The 17,471-nt window shown below is 43.8% G+C and overlaps 2 protein-coding genes across 2 annotated transcripts; one reads left to right on the top strand and one right to left on the bottom strand.

Annotated features, from left to right (window-relative positions):
• Positions 1–1,903: 1,903 nt before the first annotated feature.
• On the top strand, positions 1,904–3,782 carry LRRC10 (leucine rich repeat containing 10). The gene has a single exon (XM_085221135.1). It carries the CDS (start codon positions 2,103–2,105, stop codon positions 2,937–2,939), a length of 837 nt encoding a protein of 278 aa, XP_085077261.1. The 5' UTR covers positions 1,904–2,102; the 3' UTR covers positions 2,940–3,782.
• A 1,153-nt stretch (positions 3,783–4,935) lies between these two features.
• Positions 4,936–15,759, bottom strand: CCT2 (chaperonin containing TCP1 subunit 2). The gene is made up of 16 exons (XM_085221124.1): positions 15,614–15,759; positions 15,020–15,094; positions 14,528–14,593; positions 13,543–13,654; positions 13,001–13,077; positions 11,927–12,039; positions 10,866–11,068; positions 10,587–10,687; positions 10,372–10,499; positions 8,902–9,005; positions 8,226–8,345; positions 7,489–7,617; positions 7,291–7,394; positions 6,390–6,489; positions 5,890–6,031; positions 4,936–5,243 (listed from the first exon to the last, which is right to left on the bottom strand). Exons 1-16 carry the CDS (start codon positions 15,614–15,616, stop codon positions 5,213–5,215), a joined length of 1,608 nt encoding a protein of 535 aa, XP_085077250.1. The 5' UTR covers positions 15,617–15,759; the 3' UTR covers positions 4,936–5,212.
• Positions 15,760–17,471: the final 1,712 nt, after the last annotated feature.

Here is a 17,471-nt window from a genome sequence, read left to right as displayed (position 1 = left end):
TGACAGGAGCAAGACAACGTCTGTGCTGAGCACGTTTATCACTTGAACTTTTCCTGAAATGCCACGAATGCTTCTGGACAATCACTAATGCCATGTTGCAGGGCATGAGGAGCAGCTCCAGAAATGCAGTGACTTCCAGAGCTCTGCAGTTGGTCTGCAGAGGGGACCATCTCTGCCTCACATCTTCCATTGAGTCAGTGATTCTCAGACGGTCCCAGGATTGTTCATTTTATTGCAGATGCAGACCTTTATTATCCCACAACATGAAGGTTATTTTTCCCAAGCACTGATCTCACATTGTGTTCCAAACAGACCTTCAGTGAAGCCAGCAGAGGTACAAAATGCAGCAATAAAAGGTCATTGTGACTTTTTTTGATAAGCCAGAATAATGATTAAGCTACAATGCAGAAAATCCCAAATAAATAGTTTTCTGAAGTTTAAAAGATTCATTAAGTAGAAATAATTCAAGTAGAAAAATACATCTACATAGCTATGCCTATAGACATAACATACATTGCATATTTCTCTCCATATGGCTTTTTAAGAAAACTGAATCTAAACCACATTATTGACAGCTGCTCATCTATAGGCTGCTATGCCATGCGAACAGCAGGTCTCAGAGGGGATTTGCCTATGGGACTTGTCTTTGTTATGGGTGTAAATTCTACCCCTCAGCCCACAGTATTTGTACTAAATGCCTTTGTATGTGGTTACACAAGGAGTCTCAGTTCTCCAGCTCCACATTCCACCCAGCTCCTGAGCACCAGTGCTATGGCATCAGGCTGTAGTACTCACTGTTCTCCATCCCCAACTGCCCTTTCTGCTGCACTCCTGCCAACCTCCATACACTTCATGCCATTGCTTCTGCGCGGTGCAGACCCAAGGAAGCACCCTGTTCCCAACATACATGAAAGAGCTGATGTACATTTAAAAGCAAGTGATCAGAGAACTCTGTATTACCAGATCCAATTGCAGATTGTGAGGCAACATAACCTGTCTGACACTGCTTTTTTCTCAAACTCCTGTTTGCTCTGCTTTTTGGTTTTCCAAGGATACGTGGCCTCCCAGCACTCACATCTGTGGGTGTGTAGCATCTGACTCCCAGAAAGTGACTGCAAGAAAATAGCCTCCCTGAAGTAGGTTAAGTGTGGAAAATGGCAGCGTTGGGTTGCAGAGGGCAGAGGGCCAGCTGCCAGGCAGGCTGCTTCCCTGCCTGACACAGCTCTGGGAGGTACAGCAGAGCCACGGCCTGGTGTATGCACACCCACAGCAGTTTCCCACCGGGCCTCAGGCTAGGGACAGCCATCACACAGTTGGAAGGCGGCAGAAAGCAGTCTGGGCTGGCTGTGATCGTGTGTGTGAAGTGGGGATTCAGGAAAGATGCAAAGCAGAAGCCAATGAGAAGGCCCTGCATGGCTCAGGGCATCAGGGACTATCGTAAACATGGCTACATTAGAACATAAACACTGGAGCGGCTAAAGATGGCTGTTTGCCAAGGATTTGTGTGAAAAGTTCCAGATAAGTACTGGGTGGCAAGTTACACTGTTCAACTGTGTATTTGGCACCTTGCAAGGCAAGTCCATAAAAGTGCTACTCATCTGCAAAGTCGGTCAAGTCCTGACAGGTATTTCAAACAGCAATTTGATCACAGCCAACATTTCTGTTAAAAATTTAATTAACGTTGTAGTTGAAAAATTCTGTCGTCTGTAGTGTTTCCTTTCTGCAGCCAATCCCCAGCACCGTGCCAACTGCACAGACCACACCGCCACAGAGCAGTGAGGGGGCATCAAAGCTGCTGTTCGGACGCAGCCGGAGGGCAGGGGCAGTGTGCAGGGTGGGGGGAGGATGGCTCACTGGGGAGCTGAGGGGCGGCGAGCACTGTGGGGCAGAAGGAGTCCTGCGCTGCAGGTCACCGTGTCTGCAACCATCACCAAACACTCGTTCCATTATCAGGAACATTTCAGAGCTCTTGAGATTAGTGGCTGGTGCCATGTAAACAGAGCCTTATATTGGGCAGACGGAGTTACCACCAGGCCAGCACGCAGCGGGAGGAAGCCAAGGCCAGCCCCAGCCCTCAGTCTGCGAACAAAGAAGGACCCGAGATGGGCAACAGCCTGAAAGCCATTGTCGCTTTTGTGCCCTCCGATGAGTGCCAGAAGTACCTCCTGGAGGACCTGGAGGAGATGCCCGTGGACAAAATGGTGGATCTCAGCGGCAGACAGCTGCGGAGGCTGCCTCTGCACATCTGCTCTTTCAAGGAACTGGTCAAGCTGTACCTGAGCAACAACAACCTGACACAACTCCCTCCCGAGCTGGAGCAGCTTCAGAACCTGCAGATTCTGGCATTGGACTTCAACAACTTTCGAGCACTGCCGCTGGCCGTGTGCGCGCTGAAGCAGCTCTGCATCCTCTACCTGGGCAACAACAAGCTCTGCAGCCTGCCTCTCGAGCTGCGGCTCCTGCAGAACCTCAGGACCCTCTGGATCGAGTCCAACTGCCTGCAGCAGCTGCCCGAGGTGGTGTGTGAGCTCAGCCTGCTCAAGACGCTGCACGCTGGCTCCAATGCGCTGCGCACGCTGCCCACCCACCTGCGGCGCCTGCGCGAGCTGCGCTCCATCTGGCTGTCGGGCAACTTGCTGGCTGAGTTCCCCTCCGTGCTCCTGCACATGCCTTCTCTGGAGGTGATCGACGTGGACCGCAACGCCATCCGTTTCTTCCCCAGCCTGGCCCACCTACCCGGCCTCAAGCTGGTGATCTATGACCACAACCCCTGCCGAAATGCCCCCAAGGTGGCCAAGGGGGTGCGCAGGGTGGGGAGGTGGTCGGAGGAGAGCCCCGAACCCCGCAAGCGCTCCGGGGCTGTGATTGAAATCTCGCTCATTGAGAGACCGTCACCACCTCCTGCCAACAAAGCTGAGCCAGAAGTGGAGGCCTGCTAATCTCTGCCGGCCCACAGCACAACAGAGGAAGCAAGATGCAGCAGAGCTCTGTTCTTACAGCTGCCATCTTCTTCCCAGACGATCTGTGACCGCTCTGGTTTTGTTGTTGCCAAGTAGCAGTTAGAATGATTGTGAAGGCAGCTGCATGCAGTTCTGCTGGTTCTTGTGCCTGTAAGTTCTGCCTTGGGGGCAGCTGTGGGTGCCAAGGTTTGATGCAGTAACAAAGAAAACCTAAGCCCCGGCTAAAATGGGAGAACCATAGCTGCAGCAAAGGGAAGCCTGCATGGGGAACCAGAGGGCTGGGAGCCCACCTCTCCAGGCTCACGCAGGAGCTGTAGATGAGGCAAGCCTACTGACTGTCAAGCCAGGTATGGCTCCAGCTGGCCGAACTCAGACTTCATCAGATTCCCTTGGGAATGCACAGAACTTCTATTTTCTAAAGCATATTTTGCTTTGATTCTATAGCACAGAACAGAGATGCAGTTCAACGCGTCTTGATATTTAGCTTTTGATTCCACAGCTGTTTACTGTAAGACAGCCCTCTTCCACAGGGCAGGCAGCCCTCGGAGCTGCAGGGCAGCCATGTCCCTCTCCCCATCTCCACTGTGATCAGAGCCACCTTCCCAGCACAACAGGCAGCAGTGACAGCTGGCTGCCCCCAAAACCTTGGAGCCAGTGCTGGTTTGTGACTGCTTAACATCATTCTCAAAAAATTCTCTGAAAATATATGCTCTATTCACACTTGCTGGCTTGTTAAATGAAATCTGCATTTGGATCTGGCTGGCACCTACATGAGTGTACTTGCTATATTCATTAAATTAAATAAAGCGTTTCAGAGTCTCATTGGACTATCTTACTTTGCAACTAACCGAACCCACCCTTTCCCCAGTCCTTACCTAAACTTTTTTCCAACAACCTATTCCTCTTTACAAACAGGACAAGTATTTGGGGCTTTAACTCAACATCCTACAAAACTACCTTAGCACTCTATTTATTGGGTGGTGGGGGAATATGTGCTTTCTTGAAGGCTTGCATTGAGGCAGTACTATCACTGCAGTAGTTTGAAGTCTATTTTGATTTGGAGCAGCATTCTGAGTACATTCTCTTCATTTCAGGAAGAAAAACCATTTGCACAGACAGATACTTTCCTGGTTTCAAATTAATCTTCCTGCTTTGGCAGACAGCCCCCGTCATTTGCCAAGGTGCTGTGTTATCTGGGAAGGGCCAGATGGGTCACCGAGCTCAGGCAGCTTCTTTCTGCAGGCTGCCATGCAGGCGGGGCGCCGCCACTCGGCTCTACTGAGAATCGCCTCCAAAACTTATGTGAAGGCGGCCGTTGGAATCGGACTTCAATGCTGCTTCAGCTCCGTCTAAAGGCACTAGTATAACAAGGAAAAGCATTACCTTTGCATCAACTACTGGAATAGGAAGGAATATATAGTTCACAACAGAAACAGGTCTAAAGGGGGAGAAAAAAGGGAAAGCAATGCAGTTTGGAACAATTCCCCACCAACTGCCCTAAGTTTAATAATAGGTATTTGCAGAGACAGGCAGCCTGTGTCTGTAACCTAACACACACACGGACTCTTCAATCCAGCATGTTGACACTTCTTCCCAGCTATTTCCCTTTGAAGCAGCCTACACTGAATTTGCAGTGCAAAAGGCTGCAGTGTGATTTAAGTTACTGTTATGGGCACTGACTAAACTTCCTCTTCAGTTTTTCATTTTCTTAGCATCAGAAAACAAACAGTACTCCACTATCACTAGAAAAGGCTAACAACTCCAGAGCCTATTTATTGGATTTCAATTCCAAGCCTATGCAGCCAGGACTGGAATAAACTGCTTATAAAAACTGAACAAAGTCAACCTAAAGAAAAAGGTGATAATGGCACATACAGCAGGTGAAAGAGCAACCCTAGCATTAACTGATCTATTCACTTCAAAGTATCTTAAGTCTGACTGAAGATATGAAACACAAAGACCAACACAACACTGATGAATTTTATTTTTTATTTCTGTGTATCTTAAGAGAACACGGAAAGGAACAGAAGCCGTACGGTGTATAAAGCCCATGTTTTATGTGGAAGTGAATCTTACCCACAACACACATAAACCAAAATAAGTTAAAAGAAGCTGAAAACAGTTTCTTCTTGCCATTGTTGATGGAGCTGCTCATCTTAAGCTTCTGTTCCATAGCCTCACAAAAACTAAATCATTAAAAAAAAATTATGAAGTGAGATCTGGTCCACGCAGTCTCAGGTGCCAGGAGAAGTTTAACATGGGCGATGGTCTGGTACGCGTTTTCTGGGGAGAAAAAAGAAAACTCAGAAAACTCCTGTGCTGAGGTCGACCAGCCTTCCCCCACCTCCCTTTATTTTTCAATTGACATTTTGCATTCAGTGCTAGTTTCATCTCACAGCTTTGAGATGGTACTGTCTTTTGTGATAAGACGCAAGCTTTGGCCATAGTAAGAAGGAACTGTGAGTCATAAAACAGTGCAAACCATCTTGTAGGGGCAGGATAACCTGCCTAGAAGAAAGATTTCTTCCTATGCTTTGCAACAAACACAATTTTGTTTTAGGTGCAGGTTCTATTCCAGAAGCAGCTGCACATTCAACTATGCATTCTTCTAAAAGAAAAGTCCCTTACATTTTGGTCAGCCACTTCTGCAGATGTTTTAGTACTCTAAGTGGCACGAGAGTAGATGGTGTCTTCACATTAAGTAGGCATTTCTCAGGAACACTATTCTGAGTGCACTGATAGCTCTAAAGGCCTGTTCATATTGCTCATACAAAAATAAATCATATATAACAAGTGTTGGCATGTCAGATGTCAGTCTTCATTCCAAATAAAATAGTTTTAGAACGAGACTTTTTCTGCAGTCACTCTTCCACGGAAGGAGTTTACTGCATACTACTGTAACTGACCAACACAAACATCCCAGTCATACCTCGGTGCTGCTTTAATAATGTCATCTACACGAAGAATCATTTCTGCTGCTTCAGCTGCACTCAGCAGAACTTGTCTCTTGACTTGGAAGCTTTCTGTTACTCCCAATGCTGCCATGTCTCCAATGATCCCCTCTTTCATATCTGAAAGAAAACACAGGTTAAGAAGTCGTTTGTTTTGTGTGGGTTTTTTTCCTTCCCTTGTTTACTTGGAAGGAAATTACCAGAAGCTGACAAACCAATAGTTTACCTGCTCAAATGAACCACACTGATAATAGAGGTATTAAATAAAGTAATCCACATCAAGGTCCCTCCCTTAAATTCAAAATTACTCTCCAATTTTTATTTTTTTAAATCACTGCACTTACTGTGGCATCAATATACTCAGTTCTTCCAGCTGAATTTATTAGTGACAAACAAGATCAGCAAGTCTAACTCCTCCCCCCTCTTCTCCCCCACTCAAACACCAACCCAAGAACAGAAATTACATCAAGCTCTTTACCAAGTCCATAAGTTGTCTTCCCTTCACTGTGAGCAGCTCTGAGCTGAGCAACCAAATCTGCACTGTCATAGCCAGCATTATCAGCTATTATTGTTGGGATCTAAGCAGATAAACACAAGTTGGTTTTAATTAATACACGGATTGATTCCTGCAGTCAAACACATCACACACTTTGACACTGCTACCTATTCAGCTTCAAGAAGAGCAGTTAATCAGTTACACTGATCAGAAATGAGAAAACACAATTCAACCACCTGTTTGTTTAAAACTGGAAGACAAGCACTGAGAGGACAGAAGTGCATTAGCAGATTTGTCACCTTATTTTATATGGACAGAAAGAAATATGTCTCTTTGTTAATCGCTTCAAACTACAACTGGAGGATTTGAGAATACAGCTTCCTGGTCAGCACCAACCACCACATCGCGCTGTTTACAAAACCTGCACGAGCTGACAGAAGAGGTAATGCCAAGTCTTACTTCACTCTTTAATTATTATTATTATTTTTTTTTTTAAGAGAGATGCTTCCTCACATTCTAATTCCCTAAGGGTTTCCCTAATTTAAAATAGGGAAATCGGAAGGCAACTGAGTGTCTGTTAGCAGCATAATATCCCATAAACTTATTTTCTTGTGGTACTCTAATTTCTACCAAGATGCAATCTCCAGCAGGAGTCTAGAAACTTCTGGATAGCACTAGAGCACGAATAAAATTAAACAGAACACAAGGGCTTTTGTAGAAACCCTAATCTTTCATCCAAGATATGTTATTATATTTCAGTTCTGAGTTTTGAGAAAACCAGAAGTTGGATAGAGAGGCAACTGCCTGATATCAGGAGTCAATAAACCAATGAGCTCTTGCAGCTTTACATTAATCCACCAGCACTCTGATTAAACAAACTTACCATTCGTAAAGCCTTAGCAAAGGACTCCATTGCAACAGATTCTTTGCCAGGCGTTCTGATGGCAAGTTCTGCAACAGCATTAGCCATCAGCATCTCTGAACAACCTGTATGTTGAAGACACACAAGTATTTTATACATGAGTTGAATAGCAATACAAAATGTGTATCATGTCCATAGCAGAGAGAATTTAATACTCACCTCCACCATAAACAGTTCTGGTGTCCTTCACAGTCTGGGCAAGAACACAGAGAGCATCGTGCAAAGACCTCTCAGCTTCATCTAGAATTTGTTGTGTTGCTCCACGCAGAACTATGGTACAGGCTTCACCTACAAAGTTCAAATGCAGGAAGATTTAAAACAAACAAAGCAAAACAATAAGATGAGAGTGTTAACATGACACAAGACAGCGATATCACAAAGCATTTGAAATGGTTTTAGCTATTGCTGCAATTAAATTCTACATAAAGTAATCGATCTGTAGAGAGGAAGAGGGGAAGTGTGATGACATTTCACAGGCAGACTGAAATGATGTACCCTATACTGCTGCTTTCATCAGTGAGCTGCTCCACATCTTTTCTAATTTAATAGAAAGTGAATCTTTTACCTCAAAACAAGCACCTGGAAATTTATGGCACTGGTATTTTATTAGAACAAGCTAGCCAGTTCTTGAAGCATGACAGACTGCTACTCCTGTCGTCACTTTAATCAGCCCGAGTAGAAATTCTGGGTACCACACTTGCACTTGCTTGTGTTATGTAAACAAATAGTTTTCAAGCATGAAAATGTATTTTTGCAGGAATCATGTTTTATTGAAGAGCAAGGCATTCAGAAAAAGTTAGATAAGTCATTACATGGCATTGCCATCCTGGTAACTGAACAATGCTAGCCTGGAGTTAACAAATATTGCAGCATGCCATCCCTGTTAAAACACTCACCCATTGCCACACCAGAGAAATGAATGAGTTTATCTTCTCCAATCATGACTTCTTCAATAAGCTTGCAGCTTCCTAGCTTTACTAGCTCAGGGTGATCAAAGGTTGATGCAATTTCACCACCTAGAAATGTAAAATTACACCAAGTCAAAAAGCACCTTTAGTTCTAGCCAAGACCAAAAAAGGAAAGAAAATTTATCATCCTGCACTTCCCATGGCTCAAGTATCTTTTCCCTAGAAAACAAACTTTTCTAACATTTATCAAGCAGGGACTTAATCTGAAGTATTTTTACAACACAAAAGATAATTTAGCCAGCTCGTATTTCTATTTTCCCTTAATGTCATCACCCTTTATTCACAGTTGGTAGAAAAAACATGTTTACATCATTGTGAAGGAAGGATTCACAATCAATCATTTTACAAGTGAAATGTTATATACTAACAACAGAAACTGAGTCATCTGCTATTGAAAGAATACTGATTTGATAAATCCACAACTTAGTTTTAAAGTTACTTATGGTTAATTTCATAGCCCTCCATACATGTTTGCATGCAAGTTGTGTAAAATAAAGCTTATTCTGAGTACTTTCCACGTTCACAGATCAATCATTGACATTTACTGAAGACAGAAAAAATACCGTGGCCCTCCAAGTGTCAGGCAGTAAAGCAGTCTACATACCTGTAACAAGAGCCAGACGCTCCACACCAGCAAAGTCTGCATGTTCTATGGCCATGACACCAGCAGCCCCAAAAAGCTGTTCAGGGTAGTTGTAGATGAGCTGTCTACAATTAAAGCAAAGGCACGGCTTCCCATTACAGAAAGAACAGATGTTTTGAAAGATTCTACAACCTTTGTTAGCAGAGTAACAAAGGACAGCCAATTCTTAGCAGCATGGATGTAGATTTCTGAAAGCTACAAGAACAGCTGTATGTGAGGCACCAGCCACCCAAAGTTACACTCACACACAAGCAAACAGCAACAGGGGAAAAAAAATAAAAAAGCTACAAACAAAAATTCAAACTACCATAGTTCTGAATACATTGCCTCTGAAGACACACTATCAATGCTTTGAATTCCAAGCCCTTTGATTCTAGGTGCCTGACAGAAGCCTAGCTGCCAACTGTATAGCAGGGTGCGCTAGAACAACATGGCAAAGACTTTCTTCAATTCCTTGCCAATACAAAATCCCAACAGCACACAACTCTGTGTGTACCTGGCCAGTCTTCTAACACACACACACAGGTAGAAGACTACAGAGAAAAGTATGTGCTTCTTTATTTATACATATTCTGCTCTCTTCAAAGCGGGGTCAACAACCAAATTATTCTTCCCTTCCAAATTAGAGGAGGACTGTAGAAATTCAGAAGCTGGGAGATGACACCTCAAGAAAATAGATACTTATAATCTATCTTCAAGAGACAAATGGCATTTCTGATTACATACAGAGAAGATTCTTGCTACTCTAAATCAACATTGCCTTTACCCATCACACATCACCTCGGTGGTATTTAAGTGGTAAACAAAGAGATGTGGAAGAGATCTACAGCATGGCTATAAGCAGAAATCAACTCTATCAGTGAATAAATCAAACTTAGTAGTCATTCTAAGTAGAATACCATTAGCCTGGCTACAATGACTGACCGCTACCTGAACTTCTTAGGGCAGCCACCACCTGTTTTACAGGCAATACTGCATAGCAATAGGAAATAAAGAATTCTTTCTGTACTATTTTGAAGCATTCTTCCATCAGTCCACTCACTGGAGTCCTGACTCTAGGATTCTATACATCTGTACTGGACAGACCACTCATTTTGCCTGCACTAGAACAGAACGTAGTGAGATGTGACACAGGTGAAAAGACACTCAGATTCATAGATCTGTCACTGGTTACTATAAAACTACAGCAACACTACTTAGACTACTGGGGCTTGGACATGGATCTCTAATTACAGAACAGCCAAGCAGCAGGACAATAGTGTACAAGACACTGGGGGGAGGGGAAAGGTGCAAAGGAAACAACACTAGCTTCAGCATCAACTAATTTTACAGATCTAGGTATAAATAATATTCTTCATACACATACAGTATTAGAACCTCACTACTTTGTGTTTGCATTATAAACCCTACCTCTTTTCCAAGAAAACATACCTGTTAATAAAGCAGTTTATTCCATGCTTAAGAATACGATCTACTTTCTCCTTCATTTTTTCCTTTTCTGCCTGTTCTATTTCTGCAACCTTTGCTGTAGAGTCCACTCTAACACGAGAGCCAAAAATCTAAATTAAAGAGAACAAGGAGTTCAGCCTGCACAGTTAATTCTGCTTATGAAAACGCTGTTTCAAAACAGTAATTCCATCACATACCTTAATCTTATCTGTATCCATACCAGTATTTGCAATAAGAATCTTTGCGTTCTCAATTCTTTTTGGCTGGTTTACACCAATCTTCTTGTCGAGCAAAAAGCCTGTAGTAATAAAGATTTATTTTTTTTTTATGACTTAAATTAAACAAGGACAACAGTCCATTTATATTATTGCAAAAACAAAAATCTTGTACTTTACAATTCAGTATTACCATAGCGATGTGTAACTTTAACAGTTTCATTTCTTAAGCACAATTACAGCCAACACACAAACGCTTACCTTCATCTAAGTACGAATCAGCCAAACTTCCACCAAGTTTCTTAATGATGTGGATAGCCTCCAGGTTTCCAGAACCCTTCAATCTAAGAACAGCTTCTACAGCTAGCTTGACAAAGTGATCTTTATGATGAGTAAGTAATTTTGATGAAAGAGTTGTTCCTGCAATGTTCAGCAAGTCTTCACGGAACTTCACTTCATCATCACTACAATAAAGGCAGCACAGCTACATCAGTAGGCCTCAATTTCACAGCCTTAAGTATCACTAGGCTATCACTATCGTGGTATTTCTGCTTAGTGGTTTGAGATAAGATCCATTACTCATTTTGAAATTGGAGAAGCCACAGGTGAAATATTTTTTTGAAGCTGGTTTTAATTTAATTTAGTTTTTGTTGAAACAGTACTTTGTTAACTGTTACTTGTCATTACTTTTACAAAATCAATTCAGCCTTACAATGACTTACCTGCATTTTGCTATTTTGATCAGGGACCATAATAGTACATATTCTATCAGCAACCTCTATGTCACAACGACATCCAAGTCTTTTGGTAAAACATTTAAACATACATTGGTAACTAGAAATTGGTGCTTCTTCTTTCTGTATCAAGGCTTTAAAGAAAATCTTATTTCACTGTCCTTGTACTATTTGTAATACAGTACTGAACTGGCATTCTATAATGTGTTATTTCACTACAAAAACAGTTCAGACTGATTAAGAACAAAAACCTTGCACTCGCTTGGAAAAGCCTGTGCTGTCACGTAAACAATTCAAACATACTTAAAATCAGAGCAAGAGATCTGAAATAACAACTCAGACTTTTGTCCTATGGGGAAAATTAATGTTCATTTTCTGTTTGTGAATACCACAAGTAATTTTCAATAGTTTTACAAAGCTTCTACAGCTCACCAAACTCAAAAGTAGTCTTTTCCTCTCAAATATTCAATTCATTCACTCTGTTTCTTTCAAACAGCAAAAAAAAATTCCCAGTATACTATAAGTCTCACTGATAAGTTTTCATCTCAAATAGTTTATAAAGAGCTACTCCAGCTATGCATTACTAACCCATGATCCACAGCTGCTTTCAAGAGTGCCTCTCTCGAAGCTTTTGTAGCTGCCCTCCAACCTGCAATGATGGTCTGAGGATGAATCTTCTTTGAAATCAGTAATTCTGCCTCCTGTTTGAACAAAATTAATCATTAGCTTTCTTACACAGGACATTTACATTAACTAGGAAAGACATTTCAGAGTAGTCAGAAAATTCTGAATGCCAGCAAAAGCATCAGAACTATAAAGTGAAGACCTAAGAGAACATTCTAGGCACCTTTCCACTCCCCCCTCTAATCTAGGCAATTATGATCTGTCCTTGGAATTAAATAACAAAACTAATTCTAATACAAACAGAAACCAGACACATGCATCAAAACAGCCAACTCTCACTTGATGTTACACATCAATTCCTTGTTCACTTAAATCTGTAAGATAAGGTGGAGTGGGGGCCCAGAGGAGCCCCTCAAACTTCCTTTTGCAAAGAAGTCAGCAAGCTGACACGCCATTTCTCAGATGCTCCTGATCTCAGATCCACAAACCACGACCATTAGATTCCCCTGGTACAGCTTGAGTTCTTCAGTTCTAAGATCTATTTCACAGTGACTTCAAATACAGTGTTTGGTAATCTTCAATATGCTGTGTTTATAAGGAATTCAGGTCTTGTGCACACAACAGAATTTGACAAGGTTGGTCTTTCGCCTCCTTAACACAGCGGAAAAGGATTTCAAAGGAGCCTCACACTGCACACACTGCTCAATGCAAAACCCAGAAACTGACCTACGACACAAAAACACTTTGATGTTTCACTTGCAAAATGAAATAAGGAGAAATTAGTGTTTTTTTTTTTAAATGTACCAAATTTAAATATTTGTGAATTTATAACTTATATGGACTACATACACAAAAATATATTTAAAAAAAAATACATGAAGAGACAATACCTAAGGGTTTTTTCCCCATCAGTTTCATGGCAATGAGGCAAAGTATTCCTATCCTTTGGGAGCCCACTTCATAAGCATCAACACCTCCTATTGATATCCCAGGACTATACAGCCTATATAAAAACATCTAAAAACATTAATACATCACCCTCAGTAGCTCAGCTGCCAACACTGTGACAGACGTAGTTCCATCACCAACTTCATCATCTTGAACCTTTGACATATCTAAAAGGAAGCCAGTGCATTAATGCTTGGAGTCACAACAAACTGAACATCCCTGGCAGCTATTATCAAGCGCATTTTTATCTCTCATTACTCTAAGGAAAAAAAAAAAAAAAAGAATTTCACTGCCAGACAAAGAAGCTGTCAAACTATAACTCACAGAAAAACCTGAGATGCAAATCAAACACAGCATCCTTCAAATTCCTCATCTTTGTTTGCAACACAGACCTATTCTAACCTGTCAGTTAGAAGAGCCATCCCTCTCTCAACCTGTGCCTAAAGATCATCATCAAAATGAAGTAAGGCCAGACAGATGCTCTCAAGTATAGATATGCAATATCTATCACAGAATATGTTAATTTCTCACACTGTGTAGAATATTTTTTCTATGAAGAAGTTAAAACTACATAAGAAAGTTGCAAGTGAAGAAATTCCAAGTATGATAATGACAGACTGTTAGAAACTCACCAACCAAGACCTTGGCAGCTGGGTTGTCAACTCCAATAGCTTTCAGGATGGTTGCACCATCATTGGTCACTGTCACTGTGCTATCCCTGCCAGTACTCAGGAGAATCTTGTCCTGCACAATGCAAGAATTAGAACAGTTTGAAAAATAATAATAACTACTGTAACTAAGTTATCATACAATGGTTTGAGTTGGAAGGGACCTTTTTAAAACCACGTAGTTCCAACCTCCTGCCAAGGGCAAGATTGCCACCCGCCAGCTCAGGCTGCCCAGAGCCCCATCTAACCTGGCCTTGAACACCTCCAGGAATGGGGCATCCACAGCTTCTCTGAGCAGCTGTGCCTGAGAGAGAAGAATTTCTTCCTTATATCTAATCTAAACCTGCCCTCTTTCAGTGTAAAAACATTACACTTGTCCTGTCACTGCACTCTCTTCCCAGCTTTCCTATAGGCCTCTATTTAGGTACTGGAAGGCTGCACTGAGGTCTCCCTGGAGCCTTTGTTTCTCCAGGCTCAACAAACGTAGCTCCTTCAACCTGTCACCATAAGAGAGGCGCTCAAGCCCCCTCCCTGTCCTTGTGGCCTCTACTGGATCCACTCCAATAGCTCCACACCTTTCTTGTGTTGGGCATCCCAGGCCTGGACAGAGTACTGCAGGCATGCCCTCTTAAGAGAGAACAGGGGGACAATGCCCTCCCTCTCTCTGTTGATTACACTTCTTTTGATACAGCCCAGAATATGGTTGGCTTTCTGGACTGCAAGCACACGTTGCTGGCTCATATTCAGCTTTTCATTCAACAGTCTACTTAAGTCTTCCTCCACAGGACTGCTCCCTATCCACTCATTGCCCAGACTGTGTTCATGTTTGGGATTGCCTTGACCCAGGTGCAGGATCTTGGCACTTAGCCTGGTGAAACTTCATGAGGTTTGTGTGGGTCATAGCCACAAATTAACAGGTATGACCACTGAGAACTTGCAGCTATCTTACCATGCCTTTAGGTCCCAGAGTGCTCTTGACCAGGTCACCGATAGCAATTGCACCAACAAAGGATGACTGTAATGAAAGCAAATACGCCTTAGAAAATTATTTCTACTTTAAAACAATAAGTAAGTGCTAGGCTATAATTTCCAAGGGGACATCTTCACCAAACTTTTCTACAGGCAAACTCCCAGTGGAATCCGGTTCCAAGTTTCTTAAATGTTATATTTCAATAACAAGACAAAATGTATTCCATTTTTACAGTAAGCACTAAAGCACATATCAGAGCGAAAAGACTTCCTTGGAAGTCTTAGGAGGTTCTTGTGAATCTCCAAAGCTGAGACACAGAAGAGCACTACTGATATACACAAAACACTTCTACCTTCTGCAACAACAAAAGACAGATGAAGCTCTACATCACCACAAACTGGGAGTAAATTAAATTTAAAAGAACGACTATCATTACCCAGAGCATCACCAGTTTATCTTAAAGAAACTTACCAACCGAGCTGTTTCTGCCTTCTCTTCATCTGCACCTGCCTTGAAAATGTTCACGGGAGCAAGGGAAAGGGACGCCTACAACAGCGAGAGCAGAGAATAATTCTGCAGCTTCCACAAAACACCGCATTTTAAACACAAATCCCCGACAGCAGCAATCTTAAGGAACAGTTTAATGCTGAATCCTGTGGCACATTTGGCTTTGATAACAAGAACATTAATACTGAATACGCTGACTCCTTGTTTGAAATCATATCGCGATCCGTTCACTGAGAGATTACGTGAATTATGCTTTTGCTGGAAGAGACACGACCAGAAGCGTGCTGCCATCCCCTCTCTTCCCAGGGCCGGCCCGGGGCAGCGCCTCAGGCCGAGCGCCCACCCGCACCCCCGCCCCCCATCAACCCCCAGCCGGGCCGGGACCCGCCCGCGGCCTAACGGGCGCGCCTCGTGCGCGCTCTGGAACTTTCCAGGCCCAATCTCCTCCCCCACACCACATGCGGGCTCCCCTGCCGCTCCGCGCCGCCTTCTTTCCCTCTCCCTCTCCCTCTCGGGTGGAAGCGCCGCGAGCACGGCGCCGTGCCGCCCCCCGCTCACCATGCTGTCGCGGGACACCCAGCCGCCTCCGGTACGGGATGAGCGCGCACACCGCCGCCACAGCACCAGCGCCCGGCGGAACTGCCGTCAGAGGAAGCGGCGAAGGCGCCGCGCGGCTCTATGGGAGCTGTAGTTCGCCCCAGGCGCTTCGGGAGCTGTAGTCCGCCCCCCGGCGGGAGGCGGGAACCGCCGCTGCCGTGTCAGCCCCGCGCCGATTGCCATCCCCGCATTTTAATTCCGTCGCGCCTCTGCGGCTGGCCTCCCGTGAGCTTGGCAGCCGGCCTCAGGCTTGTGTCATTGTATCACCCATATCGCCCATTGAAAGCAAGCAGAATTAGATCAGGGAGGCAGTCCTGCGCAGTCCCTCTCATCGCAATCTTTTTCCATAGGGCACCCGGAGCACTGCTGCCTGTTCTCTGGGAAGTACAGCTGTACCAGTGCCCACCTAAGCCTGGTGCTGTTGCTTTTTCTGTTTACAAAAAGCCTGTCACCTACAGTCGTAGCATCATTAATAGAATCATTAAGGCTAGAAAAGATCATTAAGATTGTCTATTCCAACCATCAACCCACCTCCTCCATGCCCACGGCCCTCAGTGCCACATCTACATGGTTCTGGAACACCTCCAGGAGCAGTGACTCCTCCACCTCCCTGAGCAGCCTGTGCCAATGCGTCACCACCCCTTCTGAGAAGAAATTCTTCCCAATACCCAGTCTGAACCACCCCTGGTCTAAATTAAGACCATTACCTCTCTTCCTATCACTGTTTCCTGAGAGATGAGGCTGACCCCCCACCTCAATACAACTTCCTTGCAGACAGTTGTAGGGGATGATAAGGTTTCCCTTGAGCTTCCTCTGGATTGAACAATCCCAGGCCCCTAGCTGATCCCCATAAAGCTTGTGCTCCTGATACCTCATCAGCTGGTCAATTATCAGAAGGCTCTGGGGACACCCAGTAGTGGCCTTTCGGTATCTAAAGATGGGCTGTAAGAAAGAAGGGAAAAAATTAGCAGGGTCTGTTGTGATGGGTCTAAGGGAAATGGTTTCAAACTAACGGGGGAGATTCTGGTTGGACATAAGGAGGAAGTTTTTTGCAGTAAGGGTGGTGAGACACTGGAGCAAGTTGCCCAGAGTGGCCGTGGATGCCCTGTCTTTGGAGATACTCAAGGTCAGGCTGGTGGGGCTCTGAGCAACCTGATGTAGCTGTAGATGTCCCATTGCAGATGGGGTGGACTAAATGGCCGATAAGGGTCAAACAATTCTATGATCCTATGATGTACATATAAATTGGTTTGTATTATTTAATCCTCAAGAACATATTCTAACTGGTATTCTCTTGCTCTCAGATTACTTATGCCAGAAATTGGGATTATACTCTCTCCAATGTTGTTGGGTTTTATTTTGTTTTTTTGTTTGTTTTTTGTTTGTTTGTTTTTGTTTTGTTTTGTTTTTTTTTCCCCTGGCTAAAAAAGCAAAACCTTTTGAGACAGCACATCCCAAGAAACATCTCTGGGTATGTGTTCAAGACTCAGGCTGGCCAAAGACATATGTTGGGGAATGGCTGCAAGAGCAGGGCGGCCATGAGAATATGTACGAGCATAGCTGGTGCAGCGGCACAGAGTGCATAGCCATGAGAAAACACTAGGAGTTAGATAGGAGTCACAACGTCCTTGGGGCAGCATGTAAACAGCGGGCCCACATCTGCAGCTGTGCTCTGTGGATGTGGGGGGGCTGACAAGTAAACTGGCTTAGCAGCACAGGGGTGAATGCTGAGTGAGCATTGGTTAAGGCTGAGCAGCCCACCAGCAGCCAACGTTGTACACCAATAGTAAGCGAATACATGTGTATCAGAAACATATAT

The sequence above is a fragment of the Meleagris gallopavo genome, chromosome 1 (assembly GCF_905368555.1).
Source record: "Meleagris gallopavo chromosome 1, MGAL_WU_HG_1.1, whole genome shotgun sequence".
Taxonomy (NCBI): Eukaryota; Metazoa; Chordata; class Aves; order Galliformes; family Phasianidae; genus Meleagris; species Meleagris gallopavo.
Note: the sequence above shows the minus strand (reverse complement) of the source record. Positions and strands in the feature narration are given on the sequence as shown.

Bases quoted from the DNA above. Each gene is read 5' to 3' on its own strand.
- LRRC10 (XM_085221135.1), top strand. From the start codon at position 2,103: ATGGGCAACAGCCTGAAAGCCATTGTCGCTTTTGTGCCCTCCGATGAG.
- CCT2 (XM_085221124.1), bottom strand. The intron at 7,395-7,488 runs GTGAGTATTAAA...TTCAACATACAG, and splicing joins CAGAACTGTTTATGGTGGAG to GTTGTTCAGAGATGCTGATG. The intron at 5,244-5,889 runs GTATGACTGGGA...TTTTCTCCCCAG, and splicing joins ATTATTAAAGCAGCACCGAG to AAAACGCGTACCAGACCATC.